Source organism: Capricornis sumatraensis, chromosome 8, assembly GCF_032405125.1.
Source record: "Capricornis sumatraensis isolate serow.1 chromosome 8, serow.2, whole genome shotgun sequence".
NCBI classification, from domain to species: domain Eukaryota; kingdom Metazoa; phylum Chordata; class Mammalia; order Artiodactyla; family Bovidae; genus Capricornis; species Capricornis sumatraensis.
Genome location: NC_091076.1, coordinates 28,504,791 through 28,521,000, shown reverse-complemented (window position 1 = coordinate 28,521,000; position 16,210 = coordinate 28,504,791). Strand labels below are relative to the sequence as shown.

General features: G+C 35.9%; 1 protein-coding gene across 2 annotated transcripts in view; it reads right to left on the bottom strand.

The window, feature by feature from the left end:
* Positions 1–16,210, bottom strand: part of GAS2 (growth arrest specific 2) — a 130,174-nt gene that overhangs the window by 77,087 nt on the left and 36,877 nt on the right. For both annotated transcript variants that reach the window (XM_068978198.1, XM_068978199.1), the window contains exon 4: positions 5,574–5,637. In XM_068978198.1, coding sequence (XP_068834299.1) covers positions 5,574–5,637 — 64 coding nt within the window. The remainder of the gene's footprint in view (positions 1–5,573; positions 5,638–16,210) is intronic.

The window sequence follows — 16,210 nt, the reverse complement described above, 5'->3', positions numbered from 1 at the left end:
AAATATAAAAAAGCGTTATCTATCAGTAGAAAAAACACAAAATTCACAACATTGTGTTGGGATTTTGTCATAGTCAAACTGCATCTGTTGTGTGTACAAATTAATGTTGTGATTCTTGAGAGCTCTCCAAACATCACTTCTAGTCTTGGTTAATGCTGTCTTAATTCAATAATGCTGTCCTAATTCAACATCATGGAAAAGTAAAAGGGGAAGGAAGCACCCATACAATAATCTAGATAAAGGTTTACTATATCAAAACAGAAATTTTGGCGTAAAATAAGGTGAGAATGATGAATTTCCCTTTTTTTTTGCCTTCAACTATTATGCTTCAACACAGGACTAAGGTAATGTTTGGGTGTACTGGGTGACTGTTTTTAAAGTACAATTGAACTTCCCCTAAAATTTTAATAAAATCTTCAAATGTGTCCAAAGAGAAACTTACACAGACATTTATACTTAAATGTTCATTCTATCCATTTGGGTATTCAGCTGTTTAACTTTAGGCTGCATACAAAATAACAACCTGAATAATCTCTCAGCCTATTTTCTCTTTTTCATGGTAAGTGTACAATACTTCATAGCACTCAGGTAGGTAAGGAAGATAAAAAACAAAATTTACAAATCGAACACTGTAATGTGTTGTCTTAATCCTTCAATCACTGCTTTGTGAAATTAGTAAAATTTTTATAATGCAAATAATCTCTGCTTTTACTAGTACACATGGTCATAAGTGTGGTTAGAAATGTAGCCACCCATTCTTGTCAAGAATAATGATAATGAAAATAATAATAATAAAGGCAGAGGAAACTTTTGGAGGTGATACTACATTTATGACATAGATTGTGATGATAGTTTTGTAGATGTATACTTATAACCAAACTCATCAGGTTGTTTACTTTAAATATGTACACCTTTTTGTATGATAATCATATACCAATAACATGGCTTTAAAAAATAAATGGAGCAACCCAAAATCTCAATTTTAAAATATTTGAGGAAAAACACAAAACACCTTCAAATTGACCAGGCCATTATGATTCCCCTTCCTTAACCAAGATGTTGTTTTAAATACTATGGCAAGGGATTTTTCACTCCAGACTCAGAGCTGGAGGAAAAGTGATTTCTAACAGGATTTTGTCATTGGGTGGCAAACTTTTCCTTGGGTGACTCGATTATACTAAAAATTTTTAGTTCAGCAGGATACCTAACAGAGTATTCAGTTAATAGCATAAATTCAAAAAATGAATCCAGAAAATAAGTAAATGATGTACATTAAATAGCAGGAAAATGAAAACTCCCAGCTAATTCTGTAGAAAGTGGTCCTACTTCTTTTTACCTCTTATCAGTTCAGTCGCTCAGTCATGTCCAACTCTTTGCAGCCCCATGAACTGCAGCACATCAGGCTTCCCTATCCATCACCAACTACTGGACCTTGTTCAAATTCATGTCCATCAAGGCAAGTGATGCCATCCAACCATCTCATTGTCTGTCATCCCCTTATCCTCCTGCCTTCAATCTTTCCCAGCATCAGGGTCTTTTCCAAGGAGTCAGTTTGTTGCATCAGGTGGCCGAAGTATTGGAGTTTCAGCTTCAGCATCAGTCCTTCAAGTGAATATTCAGGACTGATTTCCTTTAGGATGGACTGGTTTGATCGCCTTGCAGTCCAAAGGACTCTTAAGAGTCTTCTCCAATACCACAGTTCAAAAGCATCAATTCTTCGGTACTCAGCTTTCTTTATAGTCCAACTCATCCATACATGACTACTGGAAAAACCATACCTTTGAATAGACAGACCTTTGTCGGCAAAGCAATGTCTCCGCTTCTTAATATACTGTCTAGGTTGGTCATAGATCTTTTTTCCAAGGAGCAAGCATCTTTTAATTTCATGGCTGCAGTTACCATCTGCAGTGATTTTTGAGCCCCTTCCCCTGCCCTGCAAAATAAAATCTGTCACTGCTTCCATTGTTTCCCCATCTATTTACCATGGAGTGATGGGACGGGATGCCATGATCTTAATTTTTTGAATGTTGAATTTTAAGCCAGCTTTTCACTTTCATTAAGAGGCTCTTTAGTTTGTCTTCATTTTCTGCCATAGGGTGGTGTCACCTGCATATCTGAGGTTATTGTTATTTCCCCTGGCAATCTTGATTCCAGCTTGTGCTTCATCCAGTCTGGCATTTGGCATTATTTATTCTGCATATAAGTTAAATAAGCAGGGTGACAATATACAGCCTTGATGTATATGACACTATACTGTTGTTCCATATCTGGTTCCACCTGTTGCTTCTTGACCTGCATACAGATTTCTCAGGAGGCAGGTAAGGTGGTCTGGGAGTCCCATCTCTTGAAGAATTTTCCAAAGTTTGCTGTGATCTGCACAGTCAAAGGCTTTGGTGTAGTCAATAAAGCAGAAGTAACTGTTTTACTGGAATTCTCTTGCTTTTGCAATGATCCAACGGATGTTGGCAATTTGATCTCTGGTTCCTCTGCCTTTTCTAAAACCAGCTTGAACATCTGGAAGTTCACAGTTCATGTACTGTTGAAGCCTGGCTTGGAGAATTTTGGGCATTACTTTGCTAGCATGAGATGAGTACAACCGTGCGGTACTTTGAACATTCTTTGGCATAGCCTTTCTTTGGGATTAGAATGAAAACGGACCTTTTCCAGTCCTGTGGCCACTGCTGAGTTTTCCAAATGTGCTGGCACATTGAGTGCAGCTCTTTCACAGCATCATCTTTCAGGATTTGAAATAGCTCAACTGGAATTCCGTTACCTCCACTAGCTTTGTTTGTAGTGATGCTTCCTAAGACTCACTTGACTTCACACTGCAGGATGTCTGGCTCTAAGTGAGTGACCACACCATTGTGGTTATCTGGGTCATGAATACCTTTGTTGTATATTCTTCTGTGTATTCTTGCCACCTCTTCTTAATATCTTCTGCTTCATGCCCATCTTTGCATGAAATGTTCCCTTGGTATCTCTAACTTTCTTGAAGAGATCTCTAGTCTTTCCATTCTATTATTTCCCTCTATTTCTTTGCATGGATCACTGAGGAAGGCTTTCTTACCTCCCCTTGCTATTCTTTGGAACTCTGCATTCAAATGGGTATATCTTTCCTTTTCTCCTTTGCCTTTAGCCTCTCTTTTTTCTCAGCTATTTGTAAGCTATTTCTCAGCTATTTGCTTTACCCCATAACAACTTTCAGAGTCATGCCTATTTGACCCACATATTTAGATTATCAAAGTAACAAAATGGAATATGCCATTTCAGAATATTCTGATGATATAATTAAAATAAACAAGTACACAAAAAAGTTTCCTGCCTAATCTAATACACAGGAACTCTAGATAACCTCACTTTTTTTTGAGCATTTCAGGACTAGCAGCTTATTTACTGAGATTCCAATTTGTGTGTCTTCCTCCCTCTTATATTTTTTGAACTTGTTATTGGAGTATAGTTGATTTACAATGTTGCATTAGTTTCAGGCATGCAGAAAAGTGAGTCAGTTTTGTATATATATGTAAAATTCCATTCTTTTTAGATTTTTTCCCATATAGGCCATTACAGAGTACTGACTAGAGTTCCCTGTGCTATACAGTAGCTTCTTATTAGTTGCTCCTGCTGCTGCTAAGTCGCTTCAGTCGTGTCCAACTCTGTGCGACCCCATAGATGGCAGCCCACCAGATTCTGCCATCCCTGCGATTCTCCAGGCAAGAACACTGGAGTGGGTTGCCATTTCCTTCTCCGATGCGGGAAAGTGAAAAGTGAAAGTGAAGTTGCTCAGTCATGTCCGACCCTCAGCGACCCCATGGACTGCAGCCTACCAGGCTCCTCCGTCCATGGGATTTTCCAGGCAAGAGTACTGGAGTGGGTTGCCAGTGCCTTCTCCATCTTATTAGATAACAATTTTATATATAGTAGAGTATATATGTCAGTCCCAATCTCCCAGTTTATCCCTCCCACTTTATTCCCTGGTAACTATAAGTGTTTCTATATCTATGACTCTACTTCTATTTTGTAAGATCACCTTTCTCAGGGATATCTGCTGAACCCAAAGACTCAAGGCTGAGCCTTCTCACTCGAAGCTGTTTGTCCTGCAGGCCAGCAGGATTAAGCATGGTGGAGGAGTAGTTAAGCAGAGTCTTAGAAGCAACAGGTACCTTTGTCTTGCTCCCTCTCTTGGGTTCTTGCTCCAGAACCCAAGACAGTGGCAGAAGGAGAGTGGGGTCCTAAGGACTGTCAGACACTATGAACTAAGCCTGAGTAGTAGAGGCTTCAGTGGATAGAAGACTAGAGGACCCTCTCCAGAGGCTGTTACACAACAAAGCTGGGAAACTTACAGCAGGGAACAGGGGCATCCCTAAGTATCTCAAATTGATTTTTTCACTTCTTGTTGAGTGGAGCCTCATTTCTATTTAATATAATTGCTTTTAAATAAAAACAATCTTTCTCTCATCCAATTACTATGGCAAAGTAAAATCCATACCTTATGAACAATTTGTTAAGATTATGTTGACTATGATGTTTTAAAGAACGTGGGATTACTTCTGATTACAATTGATCTGTTGGATCAAAAAAAAAGGGCTATTCATTGACAGCAAGTTTTCTGCCCATTGCTGTAATTTCCTGATGTACACACACTTTGTATTTTATTTTCCGTGATTTTCTTTATAGCTTTCCCTTTGAGAATTAACACAGAGAGCAAGCTCTTACTTTATCTTATTAATTCATCTTATCTCAACACTACAAGTATATCCTGGACTGGATGAGAAAACATCACCTAATTAATTCTGAACTTTTATCTTGCATCAAGATTTATTCAAATATTTATATCTTCTTTTATAATTCTTTGGGCTCTATAAAACTGACAGAAGCCTTTTTTGATGAAAGGAAACCAAATCAAGTCAGCTGGGTTAATAAAGTCCCTTCCCCTGATTATTTAGCTATGGTTATGATTTCTACAAGTACTTTTGGTTTTTCTTTTCTAGTAGAAAAATATTCCAAAGATGTCTCTATATATGCAGGATTATATTCTATGCCTTTTTCCAATCAAAATATGGAGATAACTGTAAACCTATTCATCTACTCAGGAGTAGAAACTAAAAAGAACTGAGGGATCAGCTGCTAAATGGGGAGAGTGAGGACAAAGGAAGAAAAGAGGAGTCTGACAATTATTAAAGACTAAACAGGAAGAGAGCAGTGAAGGAGTTGGGAGACAGAGAGAATAATGGTAATCAAGTTTCCACTAAGGGAAGCGTAATTGTCACATACGACTGCACGTACAATATCCTCTCCAATCTCCCAAGAAAGAGTTGCAGGGAAAACATATTCATTTAAAAGATATTTAGAAAATGTTTAGACATAGTGAGTTGGACAATAAGGTCACGATGTGAATATTGGTAGTCCATTTTTGGTTTGAATAGTTGTTCTCGAGATGTTCATACTGATCATCTTTGAAGAAGTTCCTCCTCAACACCTAAGTTAAATATCAGCAATGAAAAACCAGCAAGCTTCTGAGTGGCTTGGATACTGAGATGGTCCACATCTTACATAGCAGCAGTAGTCTGACCTACCTGGCTGCAATCCGGCCAAGCTCTAGCAAACAGAGACACACTTCTCTGGGTTGCTTGTGGAGGACTGAAAAACAAGATGAAGGTGGACACTTTTACAATAGAAAGGATTGGACAGCAGCTCAACGGGGAACATGCTTGACCTCCCCATCCCTCAGGGTCCCAGTAAGTGAGCTAGTCTTCACTCTGATATTCACAGAAACCATCCAGTCCCACTGTATACATAGTCCTACTGAAGTCCTAAAGCAGTTTTCAAAACTCTTTGCCCAGCTTCCCTACCAAAAATCATGAGCCTCAAGAATCTCACTCTGAAAATATTTTCTTCAATTAGTCAATATTTGTACGTAAATATTGAAAACACATGTAGTTATAATTCTGATATAAATAGTTGATGAATACTTAAAAACAGCAAACAGAAGACTATGAAGCAAAGATTGTTTAAAACTCCTAACTCTATCTTCACCAGTGATTTTAGCAGAAATAATGCAATGAATAAGGATTAAAAATTACATATCACAGCCCTTTGTTATCCTCCAAACAATAATGTAAGGTGAGCTCTCTGAATCTTGATGTCTTCTCCTGTTTGAATTATATTTTAAAAGGAAATACTTTCAACTGACTGAATTTTGTGAATGTGTACAAATATATACCGTCAGTCAGTTTTGGCCATAATATGAGCAAATCAGAAGATGGTTCTTTGCAATAATATTTATTTTCTAATATAATCTGATTACTTAATAAATTTAATTTACCAGTTTCTTTGGACACAGTCAGTAATGTTAACAAGTCATACTTGCATTTGCTGAGGCTACCAGAGGAGTATGCGCTGCTCATACTTTTTTTTTCTTTTTAAACTAATACTAGGAAAAAAATTTAATATTATTATATACAGTACCTAATAAAGACAACAGATATTAGGGGGAAAAGATTGTATTGAGAATGCTCTTTACATAGACACAATATCCTGACAAAAGAAAATATGAGTTTATTGATAAACTTTAGGAAAAATAGCAATATTGCTTAATCTTTTTCTGTGGGTTGGGGGGAGCCTTCCCTGGTGGCTTGGATGGTAAAGAGTCTGCCTGCAATGCAGGAGAACCAGGTTCAATCTCTGGGTCAGGAAGATCCCCTGGAGAAGGGAATGGCTACCCACTCCAGTATTCCTGCCTGGAGAATTCCGTGGGCAGAAGAGCCTGATGGGCTACAGTCCATTGGGTCCCAATATACTGATAAAAGAAAATAGTAGCTTACTGACAAACTTCAGCATAAATAGCAATATTATTTCAATTCTTTTATTTATTTTTGGCAGTGCTGGGTCTTCATTGCTGGGCAGGCTTTCCTCTAGCTGTGGCAAGTGGCGGCTACTCTTCAGTTGCCGTGCATGGGCTTCTCATTGCAGTGGCTGCTCTTGTTGCAAAGCATGGGCTTTAAGCAAACGCACAGACTTCAGTAGCTGTGGCCTTTGGACCCGGTAGTTGTGGCTCCTGAGATCTAGAGCACAGGCTCAGTAGCTTTGGCACACAGGCTTAGTTGCTTCACAGCACATGGGATCTTCCCAGATCAGGGATCAAACCCATGTCTCCTGCACTGGCAGGTGGATTCTTCATCACTGAGCCACCAGGGAAGCCCTGCTTTAATTCTTAAATACAGAATTTTATAATAATTTAATATCCCAGCATTATTTCTATTCTCCTCCCCCCAACTTAAATATCTAATTTCTTCTCTCCCCAGGCTATGGCATGGCAATATTTGCCACTGACACCAGAATGGAATTTGTTGGGGCTTTGTGGTGAATAGAAAAATACGTTTACTTAGATTGTGAAAGTATATGATTTTACTGGGCTTTAAACAAGCAAAAATTATTATCTTGCTATAAAATGTAATCTTTAAAGCTTTTAAAATAAGTTCTAATATCATCGGCAATACTCATTAAAAAGAACTGATTATGGGAAATCTGAATTACAGAATAATTCCATTCTTGATAATATAAATTTGAGCTTCAGCTAACACTTGGTGAATTGTCATAAAACCCAGGTTGGGGAAGTCTAATATTACTTCTAACTAAGGGGCTTTGAAAAAAGATATTTAGTACCTCTAATTTCAAGTGCACCATTAGATGATTCTGGCTAAATGATACAACTTTTGATATATTAAATCAACTTCAGTGCAATGAAACATATGGACTATAATACCACATGGAAATCAATTGCAAACAGAGAACAATAACAAACATCACAAAACAAAAGCAAATAAATGAAAAGCAATCTTCCTGTCTAGTTCACCAGTTTCTTCTGATTTGGACTTTTTATCCTGTCAGTGGGCTTCCCTTGTAGCTCAGTTGGTAAAGAATCTGCCTGCAATGCAGAAGACTTGGGTTCGATTCCTGGGTCAGAAAGATTCCCTGGAGAAGGAAATGACAACCCACTCCCGTACTCTTGCCTGAAGAATCCCATGAATAGAGGACCCCGGCAGGCTACAGTCCATGGGGTCGCAAGAGTCGTACATGACTTAGTGACTAAACCACCGCCACCGCCACCCTATCAGTGGTACAAAATAACAAATCGGAAAAGGGAGTACATGAAAGCTGAGGAGAGGAAGACGTTTAAGGCCCTGCTAACACGCTCATCTTCAGTGAGAACTGTGTGAAGCAAGTAGTCAAAGCTTCAGGAGACTTGGATATAATCTCGTAGATTTTGTGATGGAAACAGTGACAAAATATGAAAATTATTAGTGAATGGACCAAACTGTGCCCATGAGCAGTCAATACCAATCACGTAAAGCAACACCTGACCCAACTATCATGATTCTTTAACCAAATTACTGTGCTTATTTGGAGGACTCTATAAGTATTGGAAATAAACAGAGATATATTCTACGGAAAATAAAATTAATTCTGAAGAAAAAAATCATGTGGGTAATATGACAATGTGGTATGTAGCATGCATTGCTATTGCATATCCAGCTATCCCTTTAAAACAGCTTTTGCTTGCCAACACTCAAATATCAGTTCTACCATGGACTCATTAGAAAATCAATTTGGAAAACTGCAAAGTAACTGCATGACTCTCCTTTTTATATCCTTAATATAATCAGCTTATAAAACTTAGAACAAATGTCTCACTCAGCACCATATCTTAGGAAAATGATAATAGATGATGTTTTACTTCCCAGTTTTCTTGGAAATGTTATCTTTAATAAAGCAGTTGCTTCAAAACATACCCATAATATTGCCTTGTCATGCCAGGTTCATAATGGCCACAAATATCAGTATCATGTTTGATAAATAGTAAGCAATGAATGAGTTAAATCTGCAGAGGGGATAACCTAGCACAATAACAAGAACAGAGTAATTAGTTACTCAGTAAACACTATGTCCCAAAATATCAAGTATGATAACCATCATGGATCATGACCATATCATGTGGTTATAATAGTGGTTGTGACAGTTAAGCTGAATAAAGGCTAAAATCTTACCTAGCATTTTTAGAAAATGCAAGAATTTACATTATGTTAATGTGATTCAATTATAAAAGCAAACACTCTTACCTTATTCTATAAAATTAAATTCAAGAGTCTTTAAGTATTATCTGTGCAATGTGCCGTGCTAAGGCACTTCAGTAATGTCAGATTCTTTGCAACCCTATGGAGTGTAGCCTGCCAGGCTCCCCTGTCCATGGGATTCTCCAGGCAAGAATATTGGAGTGGGTTGCCATTCCCTTCTCCACGGGATCTTGCCAACCCAGGGATCGAACCCAGGTCTCCTGTCCTACATTATACCGAAGAAGTGACTGTGTTTGGTTTTTGCACTCTAAACTAAAATTAACAGATAGAAAGAGTATAGTGGCCATGGGATTCGAGCCACAGAAATCTGGTTCTGCGTGTGAGCTCTAAAATTTACTAGTTCCTAATTTGGGGAGATCATAAAATGTCAGTTTTCTGAGGGAAAATAATGGTATGTATCTTGCAATATTTTTGTGTGAGTTAAACAAAATGTTATTCATTGTTATTCTTAGCCAGTGCTTGGCAGATAGGAAAGACTTCCCAAAGTTAGTTTTCCTTTCTTCATTATTATTACTTTTTGTTGTATATTATTAGCTTAAAGATTATCTTTATTTGGCGTAGTTAATATTAATGTTAATAACTAATAACATTTTTCCTATAAGCATCTTTTTCTGTGCACCTATCATGTGAAAGCCAGCTTACTGAGCAGTAGAAGAAACCTCAGAATTAAAAAAAAAAAAAACAACCACTTTTGATAATTTAAGCTGTATAATTTAAAAGATATTATAATGAGTATATTTTGAATATTTTGTCATGTTGTATCATAAATAGCTAATTCTAAGTTTAATCAAATCTAAGTTTAAGTAGGTCAACTTGGCTGGCATATATAGACAGACATAAAGCATATATCCTATTATTATTATGGATTTTTGCTAGGTATAAAACTTAAGTAACAATTATATTAGAATATGTCTTTTTATGAAACACTAAACATCTTACCACCAATTTTCCCCCATTTCTAGGAATAAAATAACTTAGATAAGCCCATTTTCAATAAATTTCCTAAGCTGATTATATATATTATATATATATATATATATATGGATGCATGTTTTTATCTGGATGATTAGAAAGAAAACTTTTAGTATATTGCATTTGAACTACAGACTTTCTGTTGTCACATGTTCTACTCATTTCTGATAGTTTATTGTTTTTTCTTTTCAAAAATATAAGCAAATTTCTAGTTATACTGAGGCTTATGGTATTGCCACATCAATAATATGGCCTTTTGCTTTGAGCTCTGAGTAGAAGGGTTCTTCCCTGGTGGGTCAGCAGTAAAGAATCTGCCTGCAATGCAGGAGTTGCAGGAGACATGAGTTCGATCCCTGGGTTGGGAAAATTCCCCTGGAAACCGACTCTAGAGGGAACCCACTCCAGTATTCTTGACTGGAGAATCACATGGATAGAGGAGCCTGGTGGGCTACAGTCCATGAGGTTGCAAAGAGCTGGACATGACTGAAGCGACTTAGCACGCACCCATGCATTCATGAGGAGAAGAGAGGATCACTATTGCCTTTGCTCCTCTGAATAAATTCTCTTTAAAACAAATAAAAGCTGTCTTAGTCACTGATGATTTTTATGCAAAAGGTTTTATCACTGGAGGCTTCTTTTAAAATAATCAAAACCATTTTGAAAAAATGTATAAGGCAGAACCCCTCTGGGAAAAGTAACATAAATCTCTATTCAAAAATATGTGGCAAGAGACTCAATCTTATAACCTAGATTCTATAAAAATCTCATGGGCATCAAATGTCAAATGGAACGCTGCTGGCTCCAGGAATAGAAAATGAGACCTTCCGCTAAAACAAGGGGTAGAGTTTCAATGTCACAGAATCTGCAAGGATAAAATGCATTAAACCATGAATGTATAGTTTAGCTATATAGATCTTTAGTTTTAACAGATGGACAAAAAATGAAAACATGAAAATATCATTATCTATTGGTTTAATATATATTAGAAGCAATAATATTCATGCTGGTTTTGAAGGAAATCTATATTTCAGATATATGTTTAAGATGAAATTTGAAAAGATTATATTTTTGAGTAAATATTAAATTGTGAAAATATCGTAAATTAATAGCTTCCCACTGTCCTAGAGAAGAAAACAGGTTCTCATACTTAGAAAGAGTGACATAGTAGAAGACACAGTAAACTAGACATCAGAAGAATTGGGTTCTAATCCAGGCTACATAATCTTATCTCTAAAACTTTACTTCTGCTTACTCTTTCTTATGAGGTAATTTTATGGGTAAGCGCATTTGGTATATGGCAAGCACTCAACAAATTTTACACCTTTGTACTTAAGTGATGATCTGCAGACCAGTAGCACTGGCATCAGCTGGGAGCTTGATAAAAATGCAAATTATTGGGTCCCATCCCTGACTTATTGAGGAAAATTTAAATTTAAACAGGCTCTCCAGGTGAAGAATATGTGCAGTAAAGTTTGAGAATCATTACACTAATCAATGTTATGATTATTACCATATATGTCAGTTATAATTCTATATATATTCTGGTTAAAAATATTTAAATGTGATTTGATACATGGAACATGCTTTAGAAATGTTTAGGATAACAGTGATGACAGTGATGATGATGATGAATGGAGGAAAGATAATCTGTGCATTGGATTAGCCCTTAATGGGTATTACAGCATCTATCGTCTGCCAGGATCTATAAGGTAGAATAGATGCCTGCCAAGAAAGTGAAGGGCTGGCCCTTATAAGTCATGTCACTCCCTGTAACTCACCCACAGAGATCTTTGCATTTAAATGTAGGAAGAGTTAACAAAATAAGTGCCTTGAAAACTGATCTGAGAGAGGCTAAAGAGAAGAAAAGGCAACAAAGCATAAACCCCATGAACTCATGAATGCTGAGTGTGTATGCATCCAGATTTCTCAGAATCACTGTTCACAGTGAAAACAGGATACAGCATCCATATAATTCACATAAAAGGGAGAATTCATTCATGATCTCATCAATAATGGAAGACGTATAGAATAAAATGTAGTTAATTGCCTTTGCACCAAGTCAAAAAAATGTCCTAGAGCAAGGAGTGCCCCTTTCTGTCTCAACACCCAGACTTGATGTGAAATTAATGGGTTAAGTCACTATCACTCAGAGCAGCAAGTAAGAGTCTCTTCTAATTTTGCCTTCATTTATACTTTATTTTTCCTTTTACTTTAAATCATCATATGAACTTCTGAAATTATCTCATATAAAATGTAACTTTCTGTAATACAGGAGGGACATGATCTTCAGGGGAAAATGATGCTGAATTTAAATGCTAGCTGTGTCACTGAGAAGCAGTATAATACTGGGCAAGGTATTTAATTCTTTTGGTCCTAAACTATCATTTCCATTTATAAAATTAGTGGTTGTTGGGAGATTAGAGATGGTAGCACTTATGCACTGCTTGATTATCATTACTGAACATATAGCTATTATTATTGAATGTTGCACAGTGAAAATCTGATTCTGGAAAAGCTAGAAGGCTGTCACTTTCCTGATTCAACCCTGACTCCATCAAATCCTTGATATACCTATTACTCCTGGGAGATATTTAGTGTTCTCACTCAGATACCATACTACATTTGTGCTGACATAGGGGCAAATGGCTAAATTTGGAAAAAGTTTCTGAGCTCAAATTCAGAATTGAGATGCTGATAAAGCACTTTATAAGGATAGGTGTTACAAAACCCAAAGTCTAAAATAAATTGTTCCTGGGAAGAAACAATGTGAATATAAATAACTCAGAGTTGATCTGGTATCCTTAAATTGTTATCCTACATTAATATTAATAAAAGTAGGTTTCTTTCTATAGAAATATTCTTTTAGTCCTCAGTACAGACAACAGCAACAACAACCACATGGGATGATTTATCAAACACTGGCAGGCAGGCATAAATTCTTTTTCTGATGCAGTAGGTCCAAAATGGAAAATGTTAATGTTTAAAAACTCGCACACAATTCTTTTCACTTTTGTGTAGTAGGATCAAACCCGCTACTGTAGGCAGTTCAGTGCTTGACCAATGTTCAATAGAACAAAGAATTGTATAAAACTATTCTTCAGAGTCATGCATCGAAAAAAGACAGTGCCACACAGCAAACATCAATACAGAAGATAAAAATGAAAACAAATCACACACATTTGCATGCTAGCAAACCCTTTTCTTGCTGAGTAGATTCTTTCTCAGAGAAATAGATGAAGCATAGTCACTGGCCTCCAAATCCTATAATTATCCAATAACATAGTGATATTGACACAATTACAACAAACAGAATTTGCACATTTTTCAAATATTCCCTCCCCCATTCTTTTATTTTTCTCAACTTTCCAGCTCAACCAGAATGTACATCAAGTAAAGAAAAATAAACAGCTCTGGGTGAAAAATTAAGCTAACTTAGCAATTTCTAATCAGTGGGCTAAAGTAAATTACAAATAACAAATCCTCCATGCAAGAATATCATTAATGTAATGAAATAGTTTCTACTTAAAATATCTTAGAAAAATCATACAAGAGCATCTATTTTAAGACCCATAACAATTTTTTTTTAATTGAGAATAAGTCATATATTTCTGGTCCTAATGTACAACAGCCCTTATAAAACACTGATGTAGAAAATTCACTGATGTCAATTAATAATTCTCTATGCAATTTGATTGCAATTAAGATTGCAATTATCTTAATATGAGTAAAATTGTTTATGTTTCAGACTACATGCCATACCTGTTTATTGCCTAAAGTGTGTTAATAGAGAATTGAAGAAGAAAATATTACTTACAGTTCAATTACTATTTGTCTTACTTTCAAATTCTGAATATAGCATTTTTTGTTATTTATTAGATGTAAATGCTGAGACCTCATTTCATATTATATCATAATTTTCCCATATTATTAGTCTCAAAATATTATGAATATTATTTTTCTTGGTATCTATGAATGACTATAGTTTGTTTAAGCTGCCAACAAATATCTTCAGTTCATTCATTTTTTTTAACTCATAAAAATATGTTTCAATAGACGTTGTATTACCTATTTCTACTTCCCTCAAATAAACTTTCAGAAGTAGAACAACTTGATAAAAGAACATAAGCACTTCTGAAGTCTTTAATACATAATGTCAAATTGCCCAAAAAGACAAAAAAAGGCAAAAAATTTCCAATTATTTTTCAGCAATATATAGAAGATCCCACTTTCCTCTATGTTTGATACCTTAGTAATAAGTCAAATGCAAATTCAATCTATGAAAAATTAGTGAGGATTAAGAATTGAATATTTAGTGTTGACTTTCCTCTATACTCAACATTAAATATACAATTCTTAATCATCACTAATTTTTCATAATTTTTATTTGCATTTGACTTATCACTAAGGTATCAAACATTTTTATCTCTCTTTTGGGCTTTTATAAGTCTTTTATGAAAAAGTTTTTTAATGACATGTATCCACTTTGCTATTGACTCATTTCTGAAATACTATTCTGGGATATTAGTTAACTCATAATCTAAGAACTGACATTTGACAGAGGAAAAGTGCTCTCTCAAGAATGTCTTAGAAGATAAACGGCAGGTTATGCTCTGTATGTCATGGCAGCATGTGGCTTAGAGAGTTATCTGCCAAGAATCAAAACAACAAGCGTGAGAAGCATATGGAATCTGCTGCTGGCTATACTCCCCAGTTCATCCCTGGCGTTTTTCCCCACCCACTGAGATTTCTTGTCATTAGCTGTCGTGGAAAGAGAACAGACAGAGTGAGTCATGAATTAAGATCCTCTCACAAAAAATCATACCAAAAAAAAAAGCACTGCCACAGAGGGTAACGTATCAGTTGCCACAAAGATAAGAAAGCTTTATGCAGGCAAAGACCTTTGAACAGCTAAAGACAGAAGCCTCTTGGTACACACTCAGTACAGTGATCTACTTTATCATTCATTTAAACAGATTTTTTCCCCTTAATCAGGGCATCTTTTCATTTTCTTTGCTGTTCAAAACACTAGGACACAAAGGCTACTCTTCATCTTGTGTGCTACTGAAATGAAATCTTGAGGTAGGGAAAAAAGAAGAAACCCTTGTCCTAAATTCCCTTTCAAAAGTGAAGTGTGAAAAGACATCAAGCAAAGTACACAGTGTTACTGTTGCAAGAAAGTCAGTTCTGCAAGGGCAGCTTCCAAGGCCATCAGCCGTGGCTCAATCACTTCCTCACCCACAGTGAATAATAAGAAAAACCCAAGGAGAATGGGTTCTACTTGGGGAAATGGAATTTCTCGTTTTCCTTCCTTGTGATTATCAAGAACATGTATGGACACAGCTGTTTCCTTTCTCTGCATAATCCTAAAGTCGATACTATCGTATTGGCCCCTTTCTTCCGTCTCCACAGGACCTATTATACATCACCTCATGTTCTATTCTCAGCAGCAGAGATTTCAAATTTACCTTTTCATTAAGAAACAAACTAGAAAGCCGAATTATCTGATCTAGTTTGGTACTGAGAGGATTCAAAATTATTTTAAAATTTTATAGCCTTGAAAAGTTGGTTTTATTAAACTTTCTTGGCTATATAAATACATTTTAATTGCAAGGTATAAGCAAAGCTATACTATAGAAGATAAGCGGAATCTAAGATATTTTAACAAAATACTTAACAGTTATTGCATGCAAATTACCATGGGTTTTCTTTTTTATAAAGTCAAATAGGGTGAAGAACTCGACCATTTAAAAACTCTTCTTGACATAATTTTATATGCTACACAGTGTGTATTTATGTATGAGGACCATTATCATATAAACTGAATTATGCTTTATTGTTTCAAGATAAAATGTACATTTATTACCCAAGTGGGTTTTAAAAAGTCATCCAAGCTTCTTGGAGTCCAGCTGAAAGTTTTACTAGTTCAAGTAACAAAAAATACTTATGGATAGTAAGAAAAGTGAGACAAGACCATATTTATATTCACAGTTTCTAGTAGTCCATTTGGCCTACAGAAGTCATTGAAAAATTATTTCTTGAATGGAAACCTGTGCAATGAACAAAAGAATAAACAATAAATCAGTTTCCCCATGTGGCAATGTAGAAGG